Source organism: Aedes albopictus, chromosome 3, assembly GCF_035046485.1.
Source record: "Aedes albopictus strain Foshan chromosome 3, AalbF5, whole genome shotgun sequence".
NCBI lineage: Eukaryota > Metazoa > Arthropoda > Insecta > Diptera > Culicidae > Aedes > Aedes albopictus.
Genome location: NC_085138.1, coordinates 399,115,332 through 399,142,413, shown reverse-complemented (window position 1 = coordinate 399,142,413; position 27,082 = coordinate 399,115,332). Strand labels below are relative to the sequence as shown.

The window sequence follows — 27,082 nt, the reverse complement described above, 5'->3', positions numbered from 1 at the left end:
GTTGAGTGCGTCCCATGGGTTTCCAGGAGTGTTTCAGGGGCTTTCAAAGGCGTTCTTTTCTTCAGTCGTTTTCGCTTCTAGTCAAATCTTTTCAGCCATTTTTTTTTGCATTTGGTTATGTTTAAAACGATTTCAGTCCACTAGAGCTTTCTTCAAATGGGAAGTGATTCCTTGGGGACGTCCATAAATTACGTCACGCTTTGTGGAAGGAGGGGAGGGGCTTCAGCAAAAATTTCAGAGGTCTCATGCAAAAAGTGTGGCCTAGGGGGGGGGGTCTTTAAAATGGACAGTTTATGCATGACGTAATTTATGGACGCTCCCTCATTTGAATGAATTGTCGCACAAATGACTAACTAGGCACAAATACGCAAAATCCGGAAAAAAATTCCACCAGAGTGAAAAATTATCGGATGTCGGGTCAAAGTCGGGTCAAATTTTATCAAATGTTGGACCACTGTTGCACCCACATCGGATAACTGTTGGGTCTATGTTGGGTTTGGTGGCGAAAATAAAAACAGGTCAATGATAGGTTTATGTCGGGTTATACGTCATCAATTACGAACAAAGCTTGAACCGTTTAACAATTGGCGAGAATCGTCCAACATTAGGATGAGCTAGCTTATGGAAGCGTTCAACATTTGGGTTACAGACTTCCCATACAAATGTTCTATTTTCTCTTAGAAAATTGAATTTAAGGGAATACAAATTAAATGGGAAGTATAAGGAATGAGTGGATCTAGACGTTCACTGGATATTTTTCAACTAAAGTGGAATTATGCACGGAAAAATAAACGAAAACAAAAACGTCAGTACTAACCGTTCAACAATTGGCGAATTACCCTAGATGGTGTCTGTGGAAAATGTTTGTTTTCCACCGGAGTTTTCCGGAAAATTAGGAGACCCTGATTTTTTCAAATTTAGTTTTTGTTCATATAGATATAAACCCTACCTTACCCGTAACGTGGGTAGATCACCTTCTAATGGTGCTTTACGGTGTAAGATCTACCATAACAAATTTTGATTTCGTAATTCTCCAGCCCGGTTTATTTAAATGCAGGAAAATTACAAGATCAAAATTTGGTTTACTTTTTGTGTTTTGTTTTATTTTTGTATTTTTACTACTAATACTCCATTTGTTTCAGTGTTATTGCTTGATTTTAACTATAACTTTAATATAATAACTAGGGTGACGATGGGTATTATCGGCATGTTTGTTCTCTTCGTCATGGGCGGTTTTTGTCAGCCAAATTACCTGAAACTTGGCCATATAATTCAGCTTAGTTGGGAAGGATTTGAGACCAACTGTGAGTTCAATAGGTTTCAAAAAACCTCCGAAGACGAAGAGAACAAAACGGCCGAGAATAGGTAATTTCCCCTATTTATTTCAGTGCTCTTCAGGTAAATAAAGTTGTAATTGTAATGATAATATTTATTATTTCAGGTAAAATCAGGTAAGGGGCCGTCCATATACCACGTGGACAGTTTGGAGGGGGGAGGGGGTTAGCGAAAAGTCCATGCTTGTCCACGGAGAGGGGGGTGGGGGTTCATCAAATGTCCACGTGGACAACATTGACATAGGTATAAATTGAGAAACAAGAATCTACAAACGAAACAAATTATGTCGCATTATTGATGGGACTCTCTTCAGCAGTTACTTCTTCAAGGAAAAAAAAATCATGGTATTGATTCACAGACCAATTTGTTTTAAATTATCAGAATTTCAAATTACTTAGTTTTCTTCATCGAGGAATATTCTGGAGATTTAAATTGGAGTGTAGACCATGCAAATGTTGGTGTTTCAGTCAGAAAATTTTCATTGAAGTATAGATGTGTATGGATTTTTCGAAGTTTCATATCAAATTTTTAAACTACTTCAAAGTGTCAAAATACATGTAGGGATTTGCAGGCTTATCTCAAAAACTTTATTTTGTAGGTTCCTTTAAAATTTAAGATGTTTCTAATGGATATTCAAGTCTAAACCTCAGCTATACAATTTAGTTGCTGTAAATCTAGTTTTTTGTAAGAATCTAAGAAATATAATTTTATCTCAAGAAAAATCTAAGATATAAAATTACTTTATCTCAACAAAACAATCAGACAATCATAGATATAACAAACATTCTAAAAAACACCGTCTTCAACCAGAGGCTGTACAGACTAAACATTGAACAATCACTTACATTAGACGATGGACATTACACGAAAAACACATTATGAAGAATTTTCTGTTTGACGAAAATTTTTCACCAACTGGAGCAAGAATCGAACCCACACTTTCACAAACATTAAGCTGAATTAAAAACAATGTTAAAAACTTGTAGGTACCTATTTTGTGCTACTTGTTTGTTTTATTTGTAAAGCTATAGAATATTTGTATTTTATAAAGTTTTCAATTATATTTAAGACATTGTTTACGAAGAAAAAAAAAACGATTAAAAAAAACTTTTTCAAAATCATATTTTCCATTTATTTTAAAATTATGAAAAATAATTTTTTTTTGGGATGTCCACGTGGACATTGGGGGAGGAGGGTAGGGGTCAATTAAAAGTCCACGCTTGTTCACGGGGAGGGGGGAGGGGGGAGGGGGTCAAAAACCATGAATTTTCTGTCCACGTGGTATATGGACGGCCCCTAATTGGTCAACTATATAATTAATTACACTCCCGTTCAAAAGTTTGCGGTCACCCCCTCAAAAACATGTCATTTTGTTAGGCCCATATCTCCGCCAATTTGCGTCCGATTTCAAAACCCTAGGTTTCATTCTAAAGATAATAAGTCAAAGAAACTTTGAACATGATTTAAAAGAAACTTTTTCAAAAAAAAAATGTATGTAAACTTAACCCAAAGTTGCCAAATTTTCTAAAAAATGAATATAAACTTACGGCAGTGTCGCTGGAAGTTGGGTCGACCAAATTTTAAGATGAGAGCGGTAATATGACCCATTTTCTATTAGCTTTCAACTGCTTTTTACAGAACTAAGCTAAAAAATCTAGAAAAAAGTTATTAAGTAAATCAATCCTTGATGTCATCGACCAAAAGTTTGGGGTCACCCCTCAAAATGCTGTATCGGCCAAAAGTTTGGGGTCACTTTCGTAAAACATGGAAAAGTGATTTGTTGATATCTTTGTCATCTTTCATTCAATATTAATTCTTCTTGGCTTAAACTTTTAAACGGGAGTGTATGAAAAAAAAAATCATCAAATTCTGAGAAAAATTCTGGGGGGAAATCCCGTAAAAAACGTCAGCAGAAATTTCGCGGCAAACCCCATGATAAACACGCAATGAAAAAAATACCGTTCGAAATTCCTGTAGAAATCCCTTGAATATATCCAGAAGAAATTCCGCAAAAATGTCAAGGAGATATGTTGGTAGATACTCTAATGAAAATCCTGGGAAAGATTCAAACAGGAACTCCTTTAGAAATCTTAGAAAGAACTTCTAGAAAAACCCTGATATATATATAGCAGGAATCCCACAACATCTCAGGAAAAAAAATCCAGAAAGAACTCTGGAAAAAAATCTCACGACAACGCCTTGAAGAAATCACAGGAGAAACACCAGGCGAGATATCCCGAGGTACTAATGACATAAATGCCGGAAAAAACCTCTGCAATGAATTTGCCGAGAATTCATGGAGTTATCCTGGGAAATTTTTAAGGAGGAATCTCGAGCAAATTTATAAGAAAAATGCTTGCAACAATTCATTTTAAAATCTAAGATGGTTTCGAGAGGAACTATGGAAGGAATCGTGGAAAAATCTAGATAAGAATCAACTAAGTTATCCCAAACAACTGCAAGCACAAGGTTTAAAATAAGAAACATTTTGCACTACGACTGCACATTAGTATTTAAACTCTGCAAGACCATTTTATAACGATCAACTGCGAATACTGATCACATTCCAACTCCATCAAAGGAAAGTAAATGTTGTAATCGAACACACCATAAGCCAGTTTTGGATACCTTACCGCGTCTAGCAAACAACCACCCACCTTCAACCCAACGCGATCTGTCCAATCCTCATCCAAAAGTCAAAACATATGGCGATCCATCACTTTCACTCTCGTCTTCAGTCAGTAGGGTCAAGTGGGGTAAAATGCCATTTTTCAAACATTCATCGTTTTCAATGATAATAAGCCTTATTTGTTAGGCTTTCAAAGTGGTAACAGCAACTAGACAATATTTGCTCGATACTTCAGCAAAACTATTCACTAAACTATTGCATTTTCATCGATTTTTAGCGATTTTAAAAACTGACTCGTAAAACGGAAGTGGTGCAAAACGACCATCTGCCATGGGGTAAGATGCCACTTCATGAAAACATTCAAAAATTACGTCCATCAGTTTTCGGGCTTTTCCGACTTTTTCCCCCCCTCTGTCCCGCTCTTTTCGTATACTCGATAAATGGAGTGTTACCCCCCTCCCCGCAAAACGATGATCGTAATATTTGAATGACCCCGAACATGGAAAGCGTAGACATCAACAACCATGCGTTTCCATATGTGCCTCAATCTCGTTGGAAACACTTGGCTGGTGATAAAATCACCAGAAAACCTTAATTGCAAGCACGAAAAACCGGAAGTTGCCAATTTTCATTGGGAAATCAACAGATTTTACGTGGGTTTGGTGGCCTAGCTTCTAGAAGAATGTTCGATGCAAACATATCTTGACACCATTCACCTATAGTAATGATCAAGTCCCATTCAGGAATGATTTTATGAGTTGGGCCATTTTACCCCATCTTGACATTTTGGGCTTAGTTCCCCTACAGGAACGCAGTCGACGTCGTTGTCGGCGGTGGCGGTAAGCACACGCGGTCTGTTTACATTGGCAAATTAAGGTTGATATACCGGTCACGTCTGCTCGAACCGCCCGAGCAAGGTGCGTGATGCACACAAAATGTTTCCATAAGATTGGTTTGAAATGTTTTGTACTTCGAAATGGGTTTAGTTTTCGTACATCGATAAGAAACGGTTGACAAACAACCCGTGCGCCGCCCAGCTGAACTTGCTGTTTTATGATTTACTAAACCACTGTGATAGAGAATCGCATTACATAAGGCAGTTACCGAGCGAGAACTGGCACCAGCCAGTGTGGTTGTAAGGGACGAAACGATTTCATGATCCAGTCATTTTCGCTTTGAACCTGATTGGGCAGGAAATGGAAATGAAACTGCAGTCCGAGTTTACTTTGGGGTGGAAAATTGCTGAATAAACTTGATTTTCCTGCGTCTTGAAACCCTCTCGCTCTCTCCATACGCATCGACTGGCCATTGAGCACTCACGTAATCTGTGACGACGAACCCGGGCTGCCATGCCGTGTGTGGGAAAATTATAAATGGAAAAAATGTTACGCGATGTAGCATATCACTGCTGAGTGGAAACTCGTCCACTAGGTTGGTGGCACTTGTGTTGCGGACAAACTTGTAGGCCATTGATGCGAAACGGAAAAGAAGGCAAAAATGCAATATAATAAGCAATACGTGCTACCCCTTTAATTTATGGTGGTAATTCGCGTAAATCTAATGGTGTGTTAATGTTGCCGCATACATAGTTGACGTGCGGGAGTTTGGATGAATTACGTTAAGTACAGAATGACATGTTTCGCGTTATCAAAATAGAAAAAAGTCATATTCGCACTTGATGATGGTTTCATTTAACTCTTTGGAGACAATATTTTCGTCTTTCTGGATGCAACTTCGCTGGTCTAGAACACGTTTGTAGAGGTCAGTTTTCTCGGCTGGGCCAATATGACCCATCCGTCTCCAAAGGGTTAAAAGACAAGCGATTGAGAAATTTATTGGAATATGCACTAGAATTGGACCATATATACACTGGCCATCCTTTACTCTCAGTTTCCCGAAGAAAAGACTATACCAAAGCGAAGAGAAGATAACCGTACATAACGTAGTTGCGATTCCGTGATTGATCAGAACAATCGAAGTTGCAAATCGTACAAGTATTGATTCAGGAATTCTTCTAGTGGTTCTCCACAAAATCTTATAGCATTCCGTAATGAGATTCTTCACGAACTGCTCCTGGAATTCCATTCGAAATTCTTGTTGAAATGTCTCCTGGATTTTTATTAGGTTTTCATCCGGATATTTCGGCAGGGGTTCCTCTAGGCAGTCTTGCATAGTTTCATTCAGTGTTTCCAGCTGGAATTTTCACAGAGATTCCAACAAAAACTCATATGGAAATTTCTTCAGAAATTCCTGCTGGTACCGTGGATACACAATTATGGATCACACACGGTTACGGAAGTTACAATTCGAAGTTTACGGTCAAATGTCGCCTCACTGCATAGCATGACATAACATAGCATAGTCTTCATAGCATAAACACTCTACGTGATCCATAACTGTGCATCCACGGTATTCCTTCATGTCCATGGTTCGTCTATTTTGGTCTTAGTGAGACTCTTGAAATGCAAAATGTGTTGTGTACACATACTCGTATAAAAGAAATAAATGTTAAAAATTTTTTGGGCGACTCTCACTAAAATTCTCAGAGAAATACACTCTAACATTTTGTTTTTCCGATACACCAAAATCCATCTTTTAAAGAAACTCTGAAAAAGGAATAACTGGTGTCTTTTAAACCGTATTTACATTTTTTAAACATCTTCGAAAAATTGATGTTTCAGTCACCAGATGTCATTGATTATTTTGTATTGAATCGCTACAATTAACATATTTTAAAGTTTTCCCAAATCATTCTATTATATTGAAATAGTATAAGGGAGTCGAATACACTCTAAATATTTTTTCCTTAAAATTACACGGAAAATATTTTTTTCCATGAAAAAAATATTAATTAAAATATTTCAACAACAATCGTAAATTCTCAGAATGTGTTCGTCTCAAAAAATCCGCCGCCCAAATAGGCTTCCAGAAAAAATATAAAAGTATGGGAATGTTCAAAAATAAAAATTAGAAAAATCAACCGAAATTCACAAAATCGAGAATTTAAAAGAATCATCTTCCAAAACATGTTGAAATCGATTTTACATGACAAAAAAATGATATTTAGATCAAAATCGAAAATTTGGGTATTAGAGGGTTAACTTGAGGCGCCAATCTAGCGCCAAGGAAACACGCTACGGCTCTGCCAATTGATACAGTTCTGGAACGCAGTGAGTTACATATAGTATCTAGCCGTGTACACAATTTCAAGTCAATTGGTTTTGAGCTGCCTGAGTTATAGCGAAAAACTGCCAAAAATACCAGCCATTGCCCAATACCTCGATATAGTAGACATTTCAATTTTCGAAATGTCTATAAAATCGAGACTCGAAGTTTTCGGCATATATCAGTAATGTTCGTTAAATATCGAATAAAACACTATCTCACTAGCTTGTTACGATCGAAATCTTTTGTCTCTAAAAATATGTATGGTTAATTAAAAAGCCAATATTTTGAGCAATGCACACACACACATTAACGTTGTTTGCAAAAAAATCAAAAACTTCAGCAATTGGTTCAGGGATTCCTTCGAAGATGTCTCTGAGTGTCGCTCGAAGTGTCCCTGGAGTTCGTTTACGAAATGCTTCAAAAAAAATTGCCTTAGATATTCCTCCAGGGATTCCTCTTGGAATTCACCAAGGGAGTCTTTCGGAAATTCAGAGCTTCGTGATAAGCACTTGATAGAGTGTGGTTACTAGTTGTAACGAGCAATATTTTTGTATGAGAAGTGTAGGTTTGTATCGGTATCTGCACGATCGTGCAGATAAAAATAAGTGAACCCAGAATATATAACGACAGTCTGCGAAGAAAACTTCCCAAATCAATTCATTATGTTACAGATTATTTCAGAAAATCTTCCAAGTGTTTCTCCAGAAGTCTCACTTTATTTTAACGAAACATGGCATGGATTGCTTCATCAGTTCCTCCATGATTTTTCACAAATCATTTCAGAGATTGTTTGAAAAATTCGTTCAGGAACAGGGGTTACTGCAGAAATTTCTGTGGATAGTTATTCAGAAATTTCACTAAACATTCGTTTGGAGATTCCTGGGATTGGAGAATCTACCAAAATTTCTTCAGAAATTCCTCTAAAGATCTTTCTAATAAAAATTTATCCGATTATTCGGCCAAAAATTCCCTCTTGGATTCCTTCAAAAAATCTTCCATGGATGCATTCAAAAATTTTGCCATGGTTATTTTTTTTTATAAATTCGTAATCTCAAGTTCAACAAAGATTTCTTGCTCTTAAAGCTATGTTCACTTAGAATCCGGAATCATGTCACATTTTCTAGTGGCGCTCTCAATGAACATAATCATCATTCTTTTGCAGCACTCTGATCATACACTAATCCTCTTTAAATGGTGAAAATTTCATCGATTTTCTTGCAACGAGTGAAAAGTTATTTCAGATTGAAGACAAGAGGAGGAAAAAAATCTTGCACAAACACGTTGAAAATTTAGCGTGGTCAGGTACGACAGTCGCGAAAAATGTTAATATCGTCAAAACCATTATGTTTTATGTGCTCAGATGTTGTTAACCATGGCATAAGGAAGTGTTCTCGGAAGAAAAAAGCTTGGGTTCATTGATAAATCTGGAGCAACATTTGAAAAGGGCCCAAGAGGTCTTGTGTCTTTTTTCGAAAACGCTCCGTAGGGCATAACAGCAACCTGCCCACGCAAATAAACACCGTTATCCGAAAGTTCGATGTTTGCTCTATCTGATAACGGTCTTAGTTTTTGTGAATAAGCTGATGGGAGCTCAGGAGCGACGTGTGAAGTCATTGTTTACCAATGCTTGTATGCCCTTTTCAAATGTTGCTCCAGAAATCTGCTTTGAATTTGAAGATTTGGCAAGAAGTTCGAACTCTGGGCATGGTTTTTTCGCAACAAGATGATGAGAACCAATTCATACAAGGATGACAGCCTCAAGAATCGCGTGCTGCTTTTGAAAAACGCACACAAGGGATATGTAGAGGTTTTACCTATTTTGATGAGCTGGGTAGTGTTTCATTTCGCAATAAAAAAAAGGTTTGGCAATTTTTCTTCGGAATCCTAGTCCGACTAGTCAAGGCACTCAGGACACTGCATAGATGACCTGATAGTTGAACAAACGTGCGGAAGGGGTTGTTGCTAAAATTTACCACCGTTGTGCAGATTTTTAGAGAGGTCAACACTGAAAAAGTGAGAAAATGTGTGAAAAATAAAAATAAATAATTTCAATGATATTTTTCCATGAAAGTACAATAAATAACCTTTGTTTTGAGGGCTTCACCTTTTATGTTTGTTTGTTATTCCATCCCTAAGATATACGTGATTTTGTCATTCCGGATTCTAAATGAACATAGCTTTATTTTATAAGTTCAACATAGAATTCAAGCACTCGCGACAGAAAATAATTAAAAGGACTGAGTTTAGCAAACCATCAGCTAAATGTCTGTAGTGGACAAACGTTAAACTCAAACCAAAAACTATGCGAGCGCCACGATTGGGGAGTAACTATTTTTTTTAATGAACTGTTAAATCGGTGTACGATGGGATTATCAAATTGATACGTCAGTTGAAAGTGATACGTCGTGTTGATATCAGCAACAAGTGAATCGAATCCTGGAAACTTTTTGAGAAAAAATTCGGATGAAACGCCGGGAGGTATTCCGGAAAGATACAACCAGGATCAACAAGAGTGATCTAGGGCAGATCTCTGTATAAAATTCCAAGATAAACTCTGGGGAAGTTCGGAGGAAACTCTAGGAGATATTCCGGGTGAAATCCGGAAAGTTATTTTGTAAGAAATCGTGAAAGGATGCCAAAACAGGAGCGCGATAGGAATTTAAGATGAGTTTCAAGTAAGGATTTGCAAGAATTTCGGGAGAAATCCCTAAACGGATCTTCGAAGGAAATCCTAATTACAGAGAGAGTTTATTGGCAAGACAGGTTCCTTTCAAAATTCGCTAGTGCCCATTAAAATACCCAGGATAATATCAGTCCCGCCCACTTTAATTCGAAATTGTTGATTTTCCATAATAATTTCTGGATTTGCATTGAATTTCAGGATTTCGTTCGTAATGTCAACATTACCAGTAACAACGTAGTAACTCGAACTACACACTCGAAACTTGTAGTAAATATCAGTTTCACCCCCATAAAATGTTGATCCTACTCAAATTCGTAGCTTCCGTTGTAAGCATACAATTTCCTTTTTCGAACAAAACTGAAGGAATAGGGTCTTGTACAATTTGGGCAGGTGTACCTATTTTGGGCACTTGCCGCTATAACTAAGTCAATTTCAAACCGATTGATTTGAAATTTTGTACAGAGTTAGGCACGTACAGTATCTAACTCTGTACAAAAATTCAAATTAATCGGTTTGAAATTGATTTAGTTATAGCGGCAAGTGCCCAAAATAGGTACACCTGCCCAAATGGTACAATACCCTACTATTCAAAATTGGTGTAATGTCTTCAGTTACCCTAGTGATTACGGCTATGGATCGCCAATCTGTAGACGGCGGGTTCGATTCCGGCCGAGGAGTTATTCTCGAATCCCTGTGCATAGTGTATCATTGTACTTCCCACACAATGTACAAACATGTAATGGCAGGCAAAAAAACCTTCATTAATAACTGGAAGTGCACTCAGCTGAAGAGTTTCAGGCCAAGTTCCAATGCGAACGTCGAGCCATAAAGAAGAATAAGAAAAAGTAAGGTCTCACTAAGCTGTTGGTTATTCTAAATTCAAAGACTCTGGTTCGAATTCAGTTTGATAAATTATATGATTCCATACAATATTAGCGAACACCCTCAGGGCTCAGGGTGTTCGTGTTACCTATAATACCTCCTCTTCAAAAAAAATATAATAGAATTGAATTCCAATTACCTGTTCCGACTGTCCTATTTCAATGGAATTTCCCGTGGATGCTGCCATCCTGAGGAAATGTTTCTCCTTGACGGCGACACTTGTCTCTTTGGCAGTTTCACTTTACACCAATCACCTCTCCTCCAGTACAAGACTGCTGCCTAGCACTTGTGTTTCCTAACTTTCTTCGTCCTGGATCAACTTTCCTCCTAAATGCAATTTTTCATATCTCGTCACTGATACTTCAACACGGCATTTCTTCGTCAGTTTTCCACTCCCGCTTTTCGTAAGATACTACTTTCCGCTGCTACACTTGTAGGTACTATGAAATGTGACACACAAAAAAAACCTTGTTGAAAATGTCCCAACGGCATCACCCACTGTTGTTCACAAGTGTTCTTCCTCCTAATGAACAAACAACGTGTGCACGACGGCGCTAAACTTAGGTAAATGTTCCTCCGCGTAGATCACTTTCCAAGCACTACCCACCGCGTACTAGCGCTGCCACTAAGCGACTGCAAGAGATTTGGATTAGCCAGCTGAGCAAGCTGAGCGCGCGTTACCGTCGTCGTCATCATCTTCGCGCCAGCCTCGCGGTGACGATATAGAGTGTGAGCACCACAAGTTTCCATTCGTTGCGAAGCCCCCGAGAGGGGGTGGTACTTATCAACTAATACGTGTGTGACATTCCGCGGGTGGACGCGCTTAGAGAAGCCCGTCGTCACATACTTGAGAACAAGCATAGAGTAAAGTGGGGCAAAAGTTCGAGTGGGGCAAAAGTTTCTTTTGAAGTTTTTGAGCTCAATTCAAATTATTTCTTTCGGGTGTCAAGGTTGTTCGAACCCTTTTTGAAAAAGAGTCTTTCACTCCAAAAATTATGAAAATTGATCTTAATTTCGAAAAGTTATGACATAATGTTGGTTTTTGATCAAAAAATTATAACATGCGATGGTCCTTCCAACGCATGGAATGGAATTGTAATGAAATCGATTTCGATATTTTATTTTGGGGCGTAACTAGGTATATTTTGAAGAAGCTTTAGCATGTATAACTTTTTGCAAAAAAGATTTGGAAATCATATTTTACACATAGTGGGGCAAAAGTTCGAATTGTGGGGCAAAAGTTCGAGTCATGTGGCAACTTCAGGCAAAAACCTAAAATTCTGCAAAATGTACATAGTATCTCTAAGAGTGATGGAATTAGTGAGAAAATTCGATCAAAGTTGAAAAAAGATGTTGTTTTGTCTGAATTTGGCGGAAAACTACTAATTTTTGGTGTAGTAAATTTAAGCCTGATTTGGGTAAAATCCAGATCTAACTTTAAAGTGTATTCCAGTTCCAACATCAAATATCAAGTGGTTTCAGGTATTCCTATTACCAAAGTGTCAAAATAGTGTGATACGGTTAGCGAAATTCCACAAACACTAGATTCGAACTTTTGCCCCAGTGGTGGGGCAAGAGTTCGAATAAAACACGCATGTACAAAAAGTGTTGTAACTCAAAATTGAAAAGACATTTGGCGTAACTTTGTTCAGCAAAATTTTAGCTCATGAAATGTAGAATCACCACACGGTATTTATTTATTTTTATCCGCTTCGATTTTTTGAAATAAGTTGAATTTTCAACTAGGGTCGAACTTTTGCCCCACCTTACTCTAGATAGACTAGGCACATTCGAAACATGACAGCAATGAGACAAATCTTTCCGCATCTTGATGGATAGCGATGACCGTATGTTAAATGCGCTCCCTTGCTCTAGACCCCGAGATATGTGCGACATTCCCCAAGCGGATGCTAACGATGGAAGATGCAGATTGCGATTAACCATTTCCGGTGGGTCTAGGTTTGGGCAGAAGCCAACTTTATCATTCCGGTTTTTTATCTTGTGGTTGTAGTTTGACGGGTTGTCGTTGTTTCAAACATATGCGTACGTGCATCGATACGAGATTAGTTTTCCTTGGGGTCAAAACTATCACGAATTCTGACTCATACATAAGGGTCATATTTGAACTTGAGCTTATCTTATAATTTTACGTTATGAGCTGCAAAGTTAACAACTGTTAGACAATGTTTTACGAATAACTTTTCAAATGAGGGCTAGGGTAAATTGCCAATTGTTGCACGGCCAAAAATTTGTCAATTGTTGCACACCTCATAAGAAAAAAATGGAGTGTGCAACAATTGGCAATTTATCCTATGCCTATATGATTTTGCTGCCTATGAAAAAAAATGATGCTATAAAAGTACAACATACAAAGATTTTATGAGAAATGAATTTAAATCTCTCGGGTAAACGAATTTCTGTATGTCTGTCTGTGTACGTCAAGGTGGAGCGGACCTGGTGTGATGGTTAGAGCACTTGAATATCACGCCGAGGACCTGGGATCGAATCCCACTCCCGACAAACTCGCAAAATGTGGGCTCTTCCTTCGAAAGGGAAGTAAACCGTGGGTCCCGAGATGAACTAGCCAAGGGCTAAAAATCTCGTTAATACAGATAAAAAAAAAGTGTACGTCAAACCCTCATAAACTCGGATGCTACTGAACCGATTGACGTGAAAATGTGCTGTACATGCAGGGTTTTAATACGGGGAAGGCAATGGAGGTCCCAATGAAACGGAAATTTCGGCATAATTCGAGAACCAGTCAAGCAAATGGTACCAAATTTGGCTAAAAAAAAATCTAAAAGTCAATAAATGGTTGCGTGGTGGTGCAAGACCCTCCTCTTGTGATAAGGGGGGGAAGGTCCCATTCAAATATAACGGAGATTTCTGAATAACTCGAGATCCAGACAAGCGAATGGGGCCATGCATGCATGGGACCGTCGCATGCGTAGGTTTTAGAAATCAAGAAATGCTTCTATGCTGGTGTGAGCTCTCTCCCCCTCAGTAAAGAAGGGTTTTCATACAGATTGAACAGAAATATCAGCATATCACGAACACTAATCAAACAAATGGATCCATATTTGATATGGAGAGGATAAGCAAGATACGATTAGGTATGTTGGGCTCTTCGCCCTCTGAAAAGGGATGCTCCCATACAAATGAAACGGAAATGTCTGCATAACTCGAGAACTAATCAAAACGTATCAAATTTTTTGACATACGAAGATTTTCGAAGGCAAAAAAGTTTTCATGGTGGTCCTTCAAATTTGGTCGGCCCAATTTCCAACGACACTGCCGTAAGTGTATATTCATTTTTTAGAAAATTTAGCAACTTTAGCTTAAGTTTACATACAAACATTTTTGTAAAAATTTCATTTAAATCATGTTCAAAGTTTCTTTGACTTTTTTTTTTTGAATAAGAGGGTTTTGGAATCGGACGCAAATTTACGGATATGGGCTTTAAAAAAATTACATGTTTCTTGGAAACTCGTATTTATCATTTATGATGTCCATCAAATGGAAACTAGCAACAAATGTTAAACTAAATTAACTTCTTGTTCCAATTACTTTATGGTAGCTCTTAACTCCGGTAGCATAATTTATGTTGCATGATGCAAAAGGAATTTCGATCCTCATATCAGTTATTTGAATAAGGCGTCGTCATAGGTAATAAAAAAAATCTTTTCTAGGAGGTTTCTCCATGCAAATCATACGCCCTTCCTTTTTTCCTGCCGCTTTTTTTTTTGCTGAAAAGTTGATAAGGATGGAGTTGTACACTTTTTGTTTATTTAAAGAATACTTTGTCTTACCATGAAACACAGCCAATCAGAATGGGTGTGGAGCTTGTTACCGTACATGACGCTAACAAGATCGGTCGTCTTTGCGGCCGAGGTAACACTTTACCACCGACCGACAGACTTGGTGTGAACGCAACAACACATAGTCCACTGACAGTGTGCATGGACCGTGTGGTGACGACGTTGATGGGTGGCATTTAGTACAAAGCTCGCACCCGTTTGTTTTGTTGCATTGTTTCATGCCGCAGTTTTATGGTTTTATGGCTCAGCGGCATAATCCTCCGACTCAGCGGCATGGTTCTATGACTTATAGTCATGTTATCATGAAGCGGCATATTTTATGATTTCATAACTTTTTCGTCATGTTTTGGGTTACGGATTTTTACCCGTGCACTGTTCCCAGCCTCAGTATAACTTGAAAGAACAGCCTATGAGTCAAAGATGGAAAAATTTGTGATAAAATATCCCGGGAGCGGTCGCGTCGTGTACTGAGTACACGCACCATGAAAAATGCTCGCATGTGGTACACAGCGTGAGCGGGGCGTCGCTGCAGGTAATCAAAGACTGCTCGAGGGATATAGGCAGTTTCTACACCAACTAATCTCTGAATGTCAAAACTAGAAAGAATAGCCTATGATTAAAAGAAGGAAATATTTCTGATGATCATATTGGCAGTTAGAGTGTCAAAAACTTCTTCTGAATTCTTTTGATCACGATTCGGCCAAACGGCATTCGGCCAAATGACCATTTCGGCCAGATGGCATTCGGCCAGATGGCATTCGGCCAAATGGCATTCGGCCAGATGGCATTCGGCCAAATGGCATTCGGCCAAATGGACGGACACCCAATACACCAAGTAACAAAAGAATAACAAAACCATAAGCTGCTGGTGCAAGACAGTGAACCTCCCACTACTTAATCGTACTCGTCGCAAGACTTACGCTCCGCCGATGCAAATCGCAACTTGCACTTCTAATGAACGCTTCTTTGATCTCCCCCTATCGCTTGCCCATCAGTCATAATTACGGTCCATCGTCGAGCGAACGAACGAACCATTAATGCAGCATGATTTCCTACAACGATAGCGCACTCAGTTGGTTTATTACTACAAAACGGCCGGCCGGGTGGATGCGGTATGATGTGGATGATGTTGCTAAAAACACTACTCCACTATCATATGATTGAGTGAGTTTGCATGTGTTCGCCATTTTAACAATATGATTAACACTTCAGCACGCTTTAGTTAGCTGCTTAAGTACATGTTGCTTAAATGGTTTTACACCAGCCGTCAGCGGGAGCTTGGAGTCAACGTACATCAAACGCTCCGTTGCTGCGCTATAAGACATGAGAAGATGGCTGTACTGATGTCATCTGTCTATCTCACGGTAGGAATTAATAGGCCGACTCGTGTTGCTCCGTTGTGGCTTCTATCCGATAACGCTTAAAGACGTTACTAATTATCGAACGTTGGCGACTTCCAACCGAGGAAGATCGTCATACAACAATCATCCGCGGATCTGACGTATACTGTTATGAATAACTCACAGTTCTTTGAACTTTTCGCGTTACTGATGCTTGAATGAATGAGTTTGCAAAAAATATTTGCCACGCGATAAGAAAATCTGCAACACAGCTTCCTTTCGTTGAAAATCTTTAGCCTTCATCTATCTAATGAATGCAATGGTTTCATTCTCTTTGGCTGTTCGATATTTCCGACCAGCATGGTGGCCGGTCATGTGTCGTTTGTTTGCTGCTCTTTTTTTTTGCATCCATCATACGTACTCCGATCCACCCGTTTAAGACGAAGAACAAGGAAATGCAGCTGACGTTTGTGCGCTCGCCCGCGGCGGTTGATTCCTTGACCTATTAAGCCCAGACTGCATCGTAGGCAAAATTGAACAAGCAAGAATGACGCTCAGCCTGACGTAGGTCATCGAGACAGCGGAGTGAATCGATTAGTGCATTTTTTTTTACCGAGGTAGCAATAAGTGAATGGATGAAGATTGAAGATGCTAGACATAACAGAGCAGATCGGACATCCAAACAATTCATCGATTTGGCCCCTTTTCCCAATGACTTTAAACGTTATTCTTGTTTATTGTTTATTCGTCAACAGGTGAAATCCCCACCCCAATGACTATGGTTCATCTTAAACATAAAATAATAAAACTCTTTTTAAATTAAGGTTGTTAGTTCCACGAATAGTGAGTAAGCCTTGTGTTGGCTTTTCATTCGCGAATTGCTTCATGATGAGAACAATTTCATCACTGTTATATTAGGGTGGGGCTAATTTCAAAAAATCTCTCCGGGATTAGATTTCCCAAGTGGAAAGTGATCTACTAGTCGGAATAAGTGAGCTGTACAAAAATGAGCGATTTCGGTTCATTATATTTAGGGATGGTGCAAAGGGTTTAAGTGAAATTTTTGCTAGAACAAACCTTCAAAAAACATTTTAAAATTACTTTTCAAACATAACATTTCTAGACTAAATCGGTGATTTTAAAACCCAATTCGGCCAAATTTGTGCTCAAAATTGCGATATCTCCACTGGTTTCTGAGATATGTGAAAAAAAAAATGTTGTATTTCGGTATTTTTGGGTTGGATACCAAAATATGACATTTTTTTTTCAAATATCTCGGAAACCAGTCGAGATATTGCAATTTTGAGTACAAATTTGGGTTCTAGAATCACCGATTTAGTCTAGAAATGTTATGATTGAAAAATTTTGAAATGTTTTTTGAAGGTTTGTTCTAACAAAAAATTCACTTAAACCCTTTGCGCCATCCCTAAATATCAACCGAAATCACTCATTTTTGTACAGCTCACTTATTTCGACTAGTAGATCACTTTCCACTTGGTAAATCATATTTCGGAGTGACTTTTAAAAATTAGGCCCACCCTACTGTTATATGTCACTGAATTATTCCGGAAAACCCTTCTGTGCATTATTATTTTACGATTTTTTTTCACCGAAGGAAAATTCTTGTTGAAATTTCTTTGATGAGTTTTACAAGAATTCTTCTTAAAATTTCTAGAAAATTCTCCAGGATTACCGCCTCGGACACCGCCAGAAATTTCTTTGTCGATTTTTTAAAGATTTATCAGAAAACTTATGGGAATTTTCACTGAAAATTGACTCTTGCAAGATTTCTTTCTAAAGATTCCTTTTAGTATGCATTCAAAATGCATTTCTGTCCATGGATTTCTTCAATAATGTCCTCAGGGATATCTCCAAAGATTCTTTCAAGGATTTCCCCAGGAATTTTCCATTCAGGAGTTTGTCAAGATTTTTTTGAAAGATTTAGCTTGAAACTGGTTTACCGGTTTTCTCAGAAATATCTTCCGAAATTCCTTTTAGAATTCCTTAAAAACTCTATAGGAAGGAAATTTCTTTCAAGGATTATTGCATAAGTTCATGATTGTATTATTTCATATATTTCTTCAAACATTTCTGAAAAAAATATTATCAGATTTTTTCCAGGATTGTGTCTTTGGTATTTCTCTGAAAAATTTTCAAGAAATTCTGTTAGCCATAACTCCAAGGGTTTCTTCAGGAATTACTCCAAACGTTTTTTTCAAAACTTACAATTAGAGAAATATGTTTTTCCACAAAAATAGGAATTTCTTTCAGAAACTCCTTCAGAAGTTTGCTTTAGAAATCAGCAAGTTTTCCAGAAACTTTTTCAGAAATCATTGCTTGAATTTCTCAAGATTCCAACAAACATTTTTGCTGTACAACAGATGAGCGTAAGCGTAATTAAAAAAATACGGAATAAGTTGTTATACAGCTGTAATTGTTAGTTGTGATGTTCCTTAAGGTATTACTGCATTCTTCATCCCTCCAGTGGTTTATGAACCATTTTTTCCTTGTAAGAATCCCACAAAGCTCCTCCATAAGTCTTTATTCATTTTGTTTTTTTTTTTTTTTTTGAGATTAAAGGTGGTATCTTACGGTATTTCTTCAGAGATATGTTCCCTGGAAGAATGTCTAAAAAATAGCAGAGGGATTTCTGTAAAAAAAAGACTGGTAGATTTTCAGACCGAATTTGAGGAGTAATTTCTGAAAGAATCCATTGATTGTTTTAAAATCCATAGAATACTTCCCTCACCCTGGAGCGGTCGCGTCGTTTACTGAGAACAAGCACCATAGAAAAAGCACGCTTGTCGCAAACAGTGTGTGCGTGGTGTCACTGAGGGTCGCGACTGCTCGAGAGTTAAACTGGGAATCTTTGGACAAATTCATGGAGCAATCTCATAAAAGATTTTTGAAGAAATCTCCATGAAAATTTCTAAAAGAATCCCTGGAAGAATATCTGTAGGAGTCTGTGAAGATTTTCTTAAAAAATCCTTGTATAAATTTCTGGTGGAAGCTTTGATTTTCCTAAAGAAGCTCTGAATACATTTCTAAAACAATTCGTGGATGATTCCCTGAAAGAGTTTCGTAGATTCCTGAAAAAATCTACGGAGATTTTTCTAAGGAAATCCATGGAAGCTTTTCTTCTGGAATTTTTGAAGGAATTTCTGGAGGATCCTCTAACGAAAATTTCGAAGGAATCTGTGGATTCGTAGTCGTGCGGCTAGTGTCACCAAGCATATTGCCGCACTGTTTTGAGGAGCGTGGATTCGATTCCCGCCGCAGCTGTAAGGAAAACTGTTCGGCTATGCCACTAGGCGTTGCATGCTAGTCCGTAGTCTAGCGCCGTGCTTCCTTCAAAGAGCAAATAGTTCACTGGAAGTATTAGAAGTGCCGTTTTTTTATTTCTAGAAGGATTTACTGAAGGAGTTCATGTATGGTTTTATATAAAAGTTCCTAGATTAATTTGTGGGATAATCTGTAGAATACTCAAAACTAAAAATTGTTTAAAAGGAAATCTCCGAAGACATTTGTTTAAAGACATTATACCGTCTTCAACCTGGCAAATCCAACTGAAAATCCTGTGAATTACACCAGACCAGAGAGTGTGCTGAATTTCAGGATACAAATCCAAAGAACTCTTGGTTTTTGGTGTGCAAGTTGTCTAAAATAGCAAAGGTTAAAAATGTCACCAGCCATAGATCGAACTCACCATGTTTTGATCATCATGGCAGTATAAACACTGGCACAACTGTGCTAACCTGTGTTGCCAAGTAAGGTTAGGTGTCTTTATGAAAGATATTTTCAGCCCGCGGCTGGTTCATCTCTGAAGTTCGCAGAATTTTGTCAGTTGTTTTCCTATTATTGGGATCACAATTTGGTGAGTTCGTTCCATGGCGACATTTATCACATATTGGGGTGGGCTTCGTGGCCGTGCGGTTAACGGCGTCAGTCGTTTAGGCGTATTGTGAGTGCCACGGAGTGAGGGTTCGATTCCCGCTCCAGCTGGAGGAAACTTTTCGTCAAACGAAAAATCCTCCACTGGTCCACTGGGTGTTCCGTATTGTCCGTTGCCTAATGTTAGTGAATGGCTCAGTCTGTGCAACCTCTGGTTGAAGACGGTGTAGTGTCTTCAGGCCAAACATGTCTAAAGGTCCAATCTGCAGAAGAGAGGCTCTCTTTGGTTTCCCTCTCTTTCGTTAATATCTCAGCAGTTTATTTGTATTATGATTGTCTCCTTGCATTGAACGATGGTCAAAACAATCGTCTTTTGATTTGTACTGCAAAAGTAGTTGAAAAGTGTACCATTAGGCCGTTCGCAATGCTGTTTTATTTTGTATGGCGAGTTTTCAAATTTTTAAAACTCGCCATACAAAATAAAACAGCATTGCGAACGGCCTTACATTGCAATAATTGAAAGAGAAAGTGAACAAAGAGAGCCTCTCAAATGCAGATAGGACCTATTGAAATGTTTGGCCTGTCTTTTTTTTAAATCGATAGCTTTGAAAACATAAATGAAACTTTGGTCGGTTAGGATAAAATTTATCATATTTGTTGCATTGAAATGTTTGTTTTTAATTGAAATAGTGAAGTTTAAAAAAGAAAATTTTGCTTATAATAATTGCTTCTCATACTGACAACCGTTCTAAGAAGTTATAGTCCAATCCTAAACACGTGTGCCCACTATTTATCTGTTCATCGCTCGAATAATTCGATTGCATCGAAAATATTCTGTTTTCTCAAGTGCAAAAACTGGTACTCCGCTAAGTATATTCAACTAACAAACCTCGATTGGAGGTTGCAATCCACGACGCCTCCGTTTCCGCTTCGAAGAGTCTGATTAATTATTATTATTATTCGATGAATAATTAACAAAGTGTCGATTAGATTTTCGTGATGACCATTAAGCTGCTCCGTGGATGGATGATTTCCACGAAAGATAGAATCGGAACCTGTTTATCTGGTGGATAAACGTGTTCGAAAGGCTTCCATTATTTAACGTGGCTTATTTCTTGGAATTAACCTCACGTTAGTTTTTACGGTTCATAATAACAAGCAACTCTATAATAAACCTCTTATCGCTGTAACGTGGTGATATCGAAGCCTTTAACTGGAAAATAGTAAATATGGATATACCTATGTATCGCCAGCTATGTTCGCAAGGAGTACACCTCAAGCGTTTTAAAATTCATCACAATTCCGCTTTTTTAACGAATTTTAGAACGGAGTTTTGTAATACATATAAAAAAAACACACAGTTTTTCATTTTATCTATATCACTAAAAGTAATAAATTTTGAGTTTTATGTATCCGTTTTTACGGAACCGACTGTATTTTCAAGTTGACATACACCCTACATTGTGGCGTGCACCGTTATTTACCGAAAACTAATTAAAATGCTTCCTACCCCTATAATACTGCTATCGAGCAGTAATCGAAATCCAAGGAGAATCTCCACCTGTATGCCGGAGATGTGATTCTGTGACACAATAAAACTTTAAGGTGCACGTAGAATACTTTTCCTTGGCACAGAAAATTAACCATGCATTATTAATGGTTTGTTTGTTATACTACACCACCCTTCGTCTTGCATTCCGGCAGTCACATATTACAACAGCAACAGCAGCAAGCATGAAGTAGGAATCCCGAATAAAAATGTTCATGGATATATTATACCGCACTATTAGATTTATGGGCCTACTCAGAGAAGAGACAGACAAAAAAGGCATAAAACAAGCAACAAAGAAGGCGCATCGATTACTCTTCATCCCAACTGGTAACAGATAATGACATGATCTCTGAAGTTTTGGTTGGTGACACCAAAACTGGTGGTGGTGGTGGTTTGTTGCGCACTTTTCAACTCGTGATTGTTACTAACCCAAAATCGAAACTGTTCAATGGTAGATCTTCAACAACGTTGCAGTGTTTACCGACTCGAAGTTTCCCCTCGAAAATCGCAATGCAAGGCTCAAAATGTGGCGTACGATATTTATTTATTTATTTTTATTTATTTATTTTATTTATTTATATAACGAATACTTGCTAAGTAAGGTACAACCTTTTAAATTTTAGCAATCGGAATTCAACATTATTCATAAATCATTATTTTTAACTTAACTATACAAACTAATTCCTTCTACTGAAATGGTGTGTGCACTGCCTGCGGAACTCTTTAATACTAGTACAAGATTTTACGTCAGGTGGAAGTTGATTCCAACTTACAATACTCCGAACGAAGAATGACGCCCCATAATGCGATGTGCTGTATTGCGGAATAACAAAGTTTTGTACGCGAGCACTTTGGAATGCTTGTAGTTTGTCAAAAAGAAAACGAGGTGCCTTTGTGGTTATTATTTTGTATAACGTTGTACATGATCGCACATTAAGGAAATCATAAAAACCGCATCCAAGCAGTTCAGATTGGAGGTGAGTAACGCTTGAAAATGATGTTAAATCATAGATCCAACGCACACAGCAATTTAAAACCACCCTAAGTCTTTCAAGAGATCGTGCAGAAGCATTTAGAAATAATTCTAAACCATAAGTAAAATGAGGTAGTAATAAGGCTTTGAACAAACGTAATTTCACTTGATTAGTCAGCATGCTCCCAGTTTGTTTGAGGTGTCGTAGGCCACCAAAAATTTTACCACAGACAGCATCTATATGAGCATCCCACTCTTAATCACTCTGAAAGATGATACCAAGGTTCAAAACCCTATTTACGTATTCAATTTTTTGGTTATTTAAAATAATGTCAGGAAGAATACTAGACGTGTTACGGGATCGTGAAATAAACATTATTTTTGTTTTGGATGAATTAATTGGAAGAAGGTTGTTGTTTGACCATGATAAAATACGTGACAAGTCGGCATTAACAAGTTGAGCTAGCTGCGATTTAGAGTGATTTGTAGAGCAAATATAAATTTGCACATCATCAGCAAACATGTGTATACTACAGTGCCTCAGTATTGACGGCAAATCATTAATAAATAATGAAAATAACAGAGGGCCCAATACCGATCCCTGTGGGACTCCCGATGTAATACCGACAGTATCGGATAATTGACCATTTGCTTCAACTACTTGTGAGCGGAGCGTTAAATACGATCGTATAAGGCCTACTGCATCACTTGAAAAGTTATAAAGGGTAGATAACTTACGTAATAACCGGTAATGTGACACCCTGTCAAAAGCCTTAGAAAAGTCTATAAGAAGCAGAAAAGCTATACCCCTTTTATCGATTACTTCATGAATGTCATCATGCACTTTTAAAAGTGCAGAGGAGGTGTTGTGGCCTGATCTGAATCCAGATTGAAAGGGATGTAAGAGATTAAAAGTCGAAAGAAATTCCTGTATTTGGGTCTTCAAAATTTTCTCTAAGGCTTTTGACAAGGCGCACAAAATACTGATTGGTCGTAAATTCTGCATGTCATTTTTCCGAGGTTTCTTCCTAATCGGCAAAATTTTAGAGAGTTTCCAGGCGGCAGGGTATTTACCAGTTGCGATTACTGTGTTGAATACGTGGGTTATTGGACTGATGATATAGGGTAAAACGAGTTTCACAAACTTGGGAGGAATTCCGTCAAGTCCAATAGCATTAGATTTAATAGAGTTAATTGCTTTAGAGACCTCATACTCATTGGTTAAAGTGAATTTGAAACCATTCTCATTTGGTAGCACTATTGATGGCAGATATTGGTCCACGGTGAAGTTAGAACTAAAGAAGTTGTTGATTTCATCACATGAATTCGAGAATTGTATAGGTGAAGAATTGTTTGTAACATTTATTTCTTTCAGCCTTTTCCATAAAATCTTAGTCGAATTAGCCGAATTTGCTATGTGGGAAACATAAACAATATTTATTGTATTCTGTTCAAATTGGGATAAACCTATGTCGCATTGGGTGAATTGTCGCAACAAATTCAGGTTGCGACATTGTCATTATTGTTCCGTGATGGTACCATACCATAGGGTACTAAATATACATTTGGAAAAGGGAAAATCCACAACAGATTTCTTTTGTTGGTGGTGAATAATTTGCTCATAAACCTTAATATGTGTTTCTATAATGGGGGCTCTTCATACAGAAGATTTACGTTTACTTTAAGTGCGTAACTACTACAGACATCATAATCAGTAAAAGGATGACTATAGTTTAATTGCATCCGTATAGTTATTTTTACGCGGGGTGCCATTGCATGGCACTTGTTGCCATCGTCTCGCCGCCAATGCTTGTTTGTATCCTCTCCCTCCGGTTCCTGAATCACTCTTGTGTAGCTTTTGCACAAAAATCACCCATTTCACAGTTTACCACCCTCCTGCCGTCTTCTAGACTAGGCAAGGGGATGCGATAAACAATCAGTCACCCCGTCGTCGACCATCGTCTAGCGCACTAGCCTAGCAGCAGGTTATGCAGCTAGCGGCGATGAGCGAGGTGGATGATGCTGTGAGCTAAAGGATTTTTATCACTTTCCAGCTTGATTCGCGTTTTCTTGTGGTGACTCGTCGTTGACGATGTCGTCGTGGTCGTATGGTTTACTTTGTCATCAGTGTGTGATCATTATATAAAGAATGATGAAAATTTAAACATTGCCGATGAGATGAAGATGTGGAAACCGGTTTCGATCTCATGTTTCTAAGGCAGTGGTTCTGGGTTTTTAACGGAGATACTTATGTGGGGTTTGAAGAACCTATGCATGAATTAAAAGGAGTTTGAATTGTCCTCAATATAATCTTGGCAAACAGCAATTGAACTAGCCATTTCGCGACGTTTACTGTGTACAGTCGGGTCTCCCATTAGACGCTGCCACCCACTTTACGCCCACCGTAATTTTCAAGTTGTCTTTCAACCAATTCAGTTCATTTTTAAAATGTGACAAGCTTGTAGTATACTCTAATCTCAGTCAAAAATCAGCTTGATCGGTTGCAAGACAACTGGGATATTACAGAAGGCGTAAAGTATGTGGCAGCGTCTAATAGAAGATCCGACTGACTGTATGACTATTTCCAATGTTCTGATACCATTCTCCATCAATTTTTAACGTGATCACCTTGAAATTGTTCGCCGAGGTGTAAGATCATCTGATCATCTTTGGATTCTACGGTTAGAGCATTTGACTTGTTGCCATAAATTACATATATTGCATGCACAATCGACAGCAAACCGGTTTTGCATATTCAATTGCCGTAGCCCAATAATTACCTTCCGATCAAAACGGTGAGTCCAGTTTCATTTTCTATATATGTCAGGAATTGCTTCAAAATTGAACTTCTGAATCGATCTTTTCGTTAACACCACAACGCCTTAACGTAAATTACTACCTAGTCGCTGTATGAATGCGCTCAAATTTTTCGACGGTTATTACCACGCGGCGAAGTCGAATGCCGCGGCTCAACATTGAGCGGCTGCGTAACGTAGAAATGGCTCAAGGCTACGCGCAGCCAGTGGCCCTACCAACGGAAGAGCAGCTTGGCGCAGCTACACTTGAAGGTGGCTGGAGGGACATCCGATCCACCACCTTCGCTTCGCGACTCCGAATCACAGAAACGGCTGGTACGACGGCGAATGTGAACAGTTGAAAAACGAGAAGAATATAGCATGGGTGAGAATGTTGCAACACCGTACGAGGGCAAATGCGGCACATTAAAGACAGGTACGGAACAGGCAGAACTCAGTCTTCCAGAGGAAGAAGCTCCAGCAGGAAGAACGAGATCGCGAAGCGATGGAAGAGCTGTACCGCGCTAAGGACACACGGAAGTTCTACGTGAAGCTGAACCGCTCGCGCAGAGGCTTCGTGCCCCAAGCCGACATGTTCTTCCGAGGCAATCACAGGAATCGTGTATTGATCGAGAGGTGGCGGTAGCATTACGATGAGCACCTCAATAGCGATGTTCCAAGCACCGAAGGTGGCGTGGTAACAGATCTAGGAGTACATGCGCAGGACGAAAGACTTCCGGACCCCTAATCCCCAAGAGATTGAAGAGGAGGATGGACTGTTGAAAAACAACAAAACAACGGTGGAGCAGATCCACTACCAAGCGAGCTTCCAAAATACGGCTGAGAAGCACTGGTGAGAGCACTATACTGAGTCATTACCAAGATTTGGGAGGCGGGAATTATCGCCTATCTCAAATTGTATGCCGCCGTCTATCACCGATTGCAAGAGAGTTCGTGTGGTGATATCAGGCTGGATTCATGGGTGAACAAGCTACAACGGGCCAGATGTTCACCATCCGCCAGGTGTTGCAGAAATGCCGCGAATACAACGTGCCCACACATCACTTATTAACTGATTTTAAATCGACGTGTGATACAATCGATCGAGATCAGCCATGGCAGATTAGGCATGAATACGGATTCCCGGTTAAACTGATACGATTGATCAAGGTTACGATGAATCGAGTGATGGCGTAGTTCGAGTCCCTTCGAATCTCGCAGAGAGTTACGGCTAGATGATGATCTTTCGTACTTGCTGTTCAACATTGCTTTTGGAACGATTGGAACGATATTCGCGAAGTCCGTTCAGCTGCTTGGTTTCGCTGATGTTGTGTATATTATAGTTCGCAACGAGACGATGGTGGAAACGTACATCTGACTAAAGAATGAAGCCCGACGAATCGGATTAATCATTAGTGTGGCGAAGACAAAGTACATGATGACAAAGGGCTTTAGGGAGGAATTACCGCGCCCACCACCCCGAATTTCTATCGACGGTGATGAAATCAAGGCGATTGAAAAATTCGTGTACTTGGACTCACTTGTGACCGACAACGATACCAGCAGAGATATTCAAAGACGCGTTTTGGCAGGAAATCGAGCTTACTTTGGACTTCGCAGAATAAAGTTCGCCATTACCCGAAGATACCTATCTACAAAACGTTGATTAGACTCTACGTGCAGAGGACGAACGCGTACCTTAGAGTATTCGAACGGAAGGTGTTGCGTACCATCTACGGTGGAGTGCAGATGGAAGACGAGACATAGAGAAGGCAAATTAACCACGATCTGCTGAGAGAATCAACCATCGTCCATACCGCGAAAACTGGGAGGCTACGGTGGGCGGGTCAAATGTTCCACGAGAGCCATTCGACCGGTACAAGAAGACGTGGTGCGCAGCGAGCTAGGTCGGTCGATTTGCGGACCCTTCGCGAACTGGAGACGTACAACCATGGACCGAGTAGATTGGAGGCGACTCCTATGTGCAACCGAGGACACTCAGGCTTTGGTCTGACC

General features: G+C 38.9%; 1 protein-coding gene across 8 annotated transcripts in view; it reads right to left on the bottom strand.

Moving 5' to 3' along the window:
• The window catches only part of LOC115253497 (venom dipeptidyl peptidase 4), a 536,181-nt gene that overhangs the window by 21,297 nt on the left and 487,802 nt on the right, over positions 1-27,082 (bottom strand). For 2 of the 8 annotated variants that reach the window (XM_062856061.1, XM_062856062.1), the window contains exon 2: positions 10,837-11,137. The exons of 2 other annotated variants lie outside the window; for them this stretch is intronic. In XM_062856061.1, the coding sequence (XP_062712045.1) occupies positions 10,837-10,884 (48 nt within the window). In that variant the 5' untranslated portion in view covers positions 10,885-11,137. The remainder of the gene's footprint in view (positions 1-10,836; positions 11,138-27,082) is intronic. 4 more of the 8 variants (XM_062856063.1, XM_062856064.1, XM_062856065.1 and 1 more) reach the window with 2 other exon arrangements.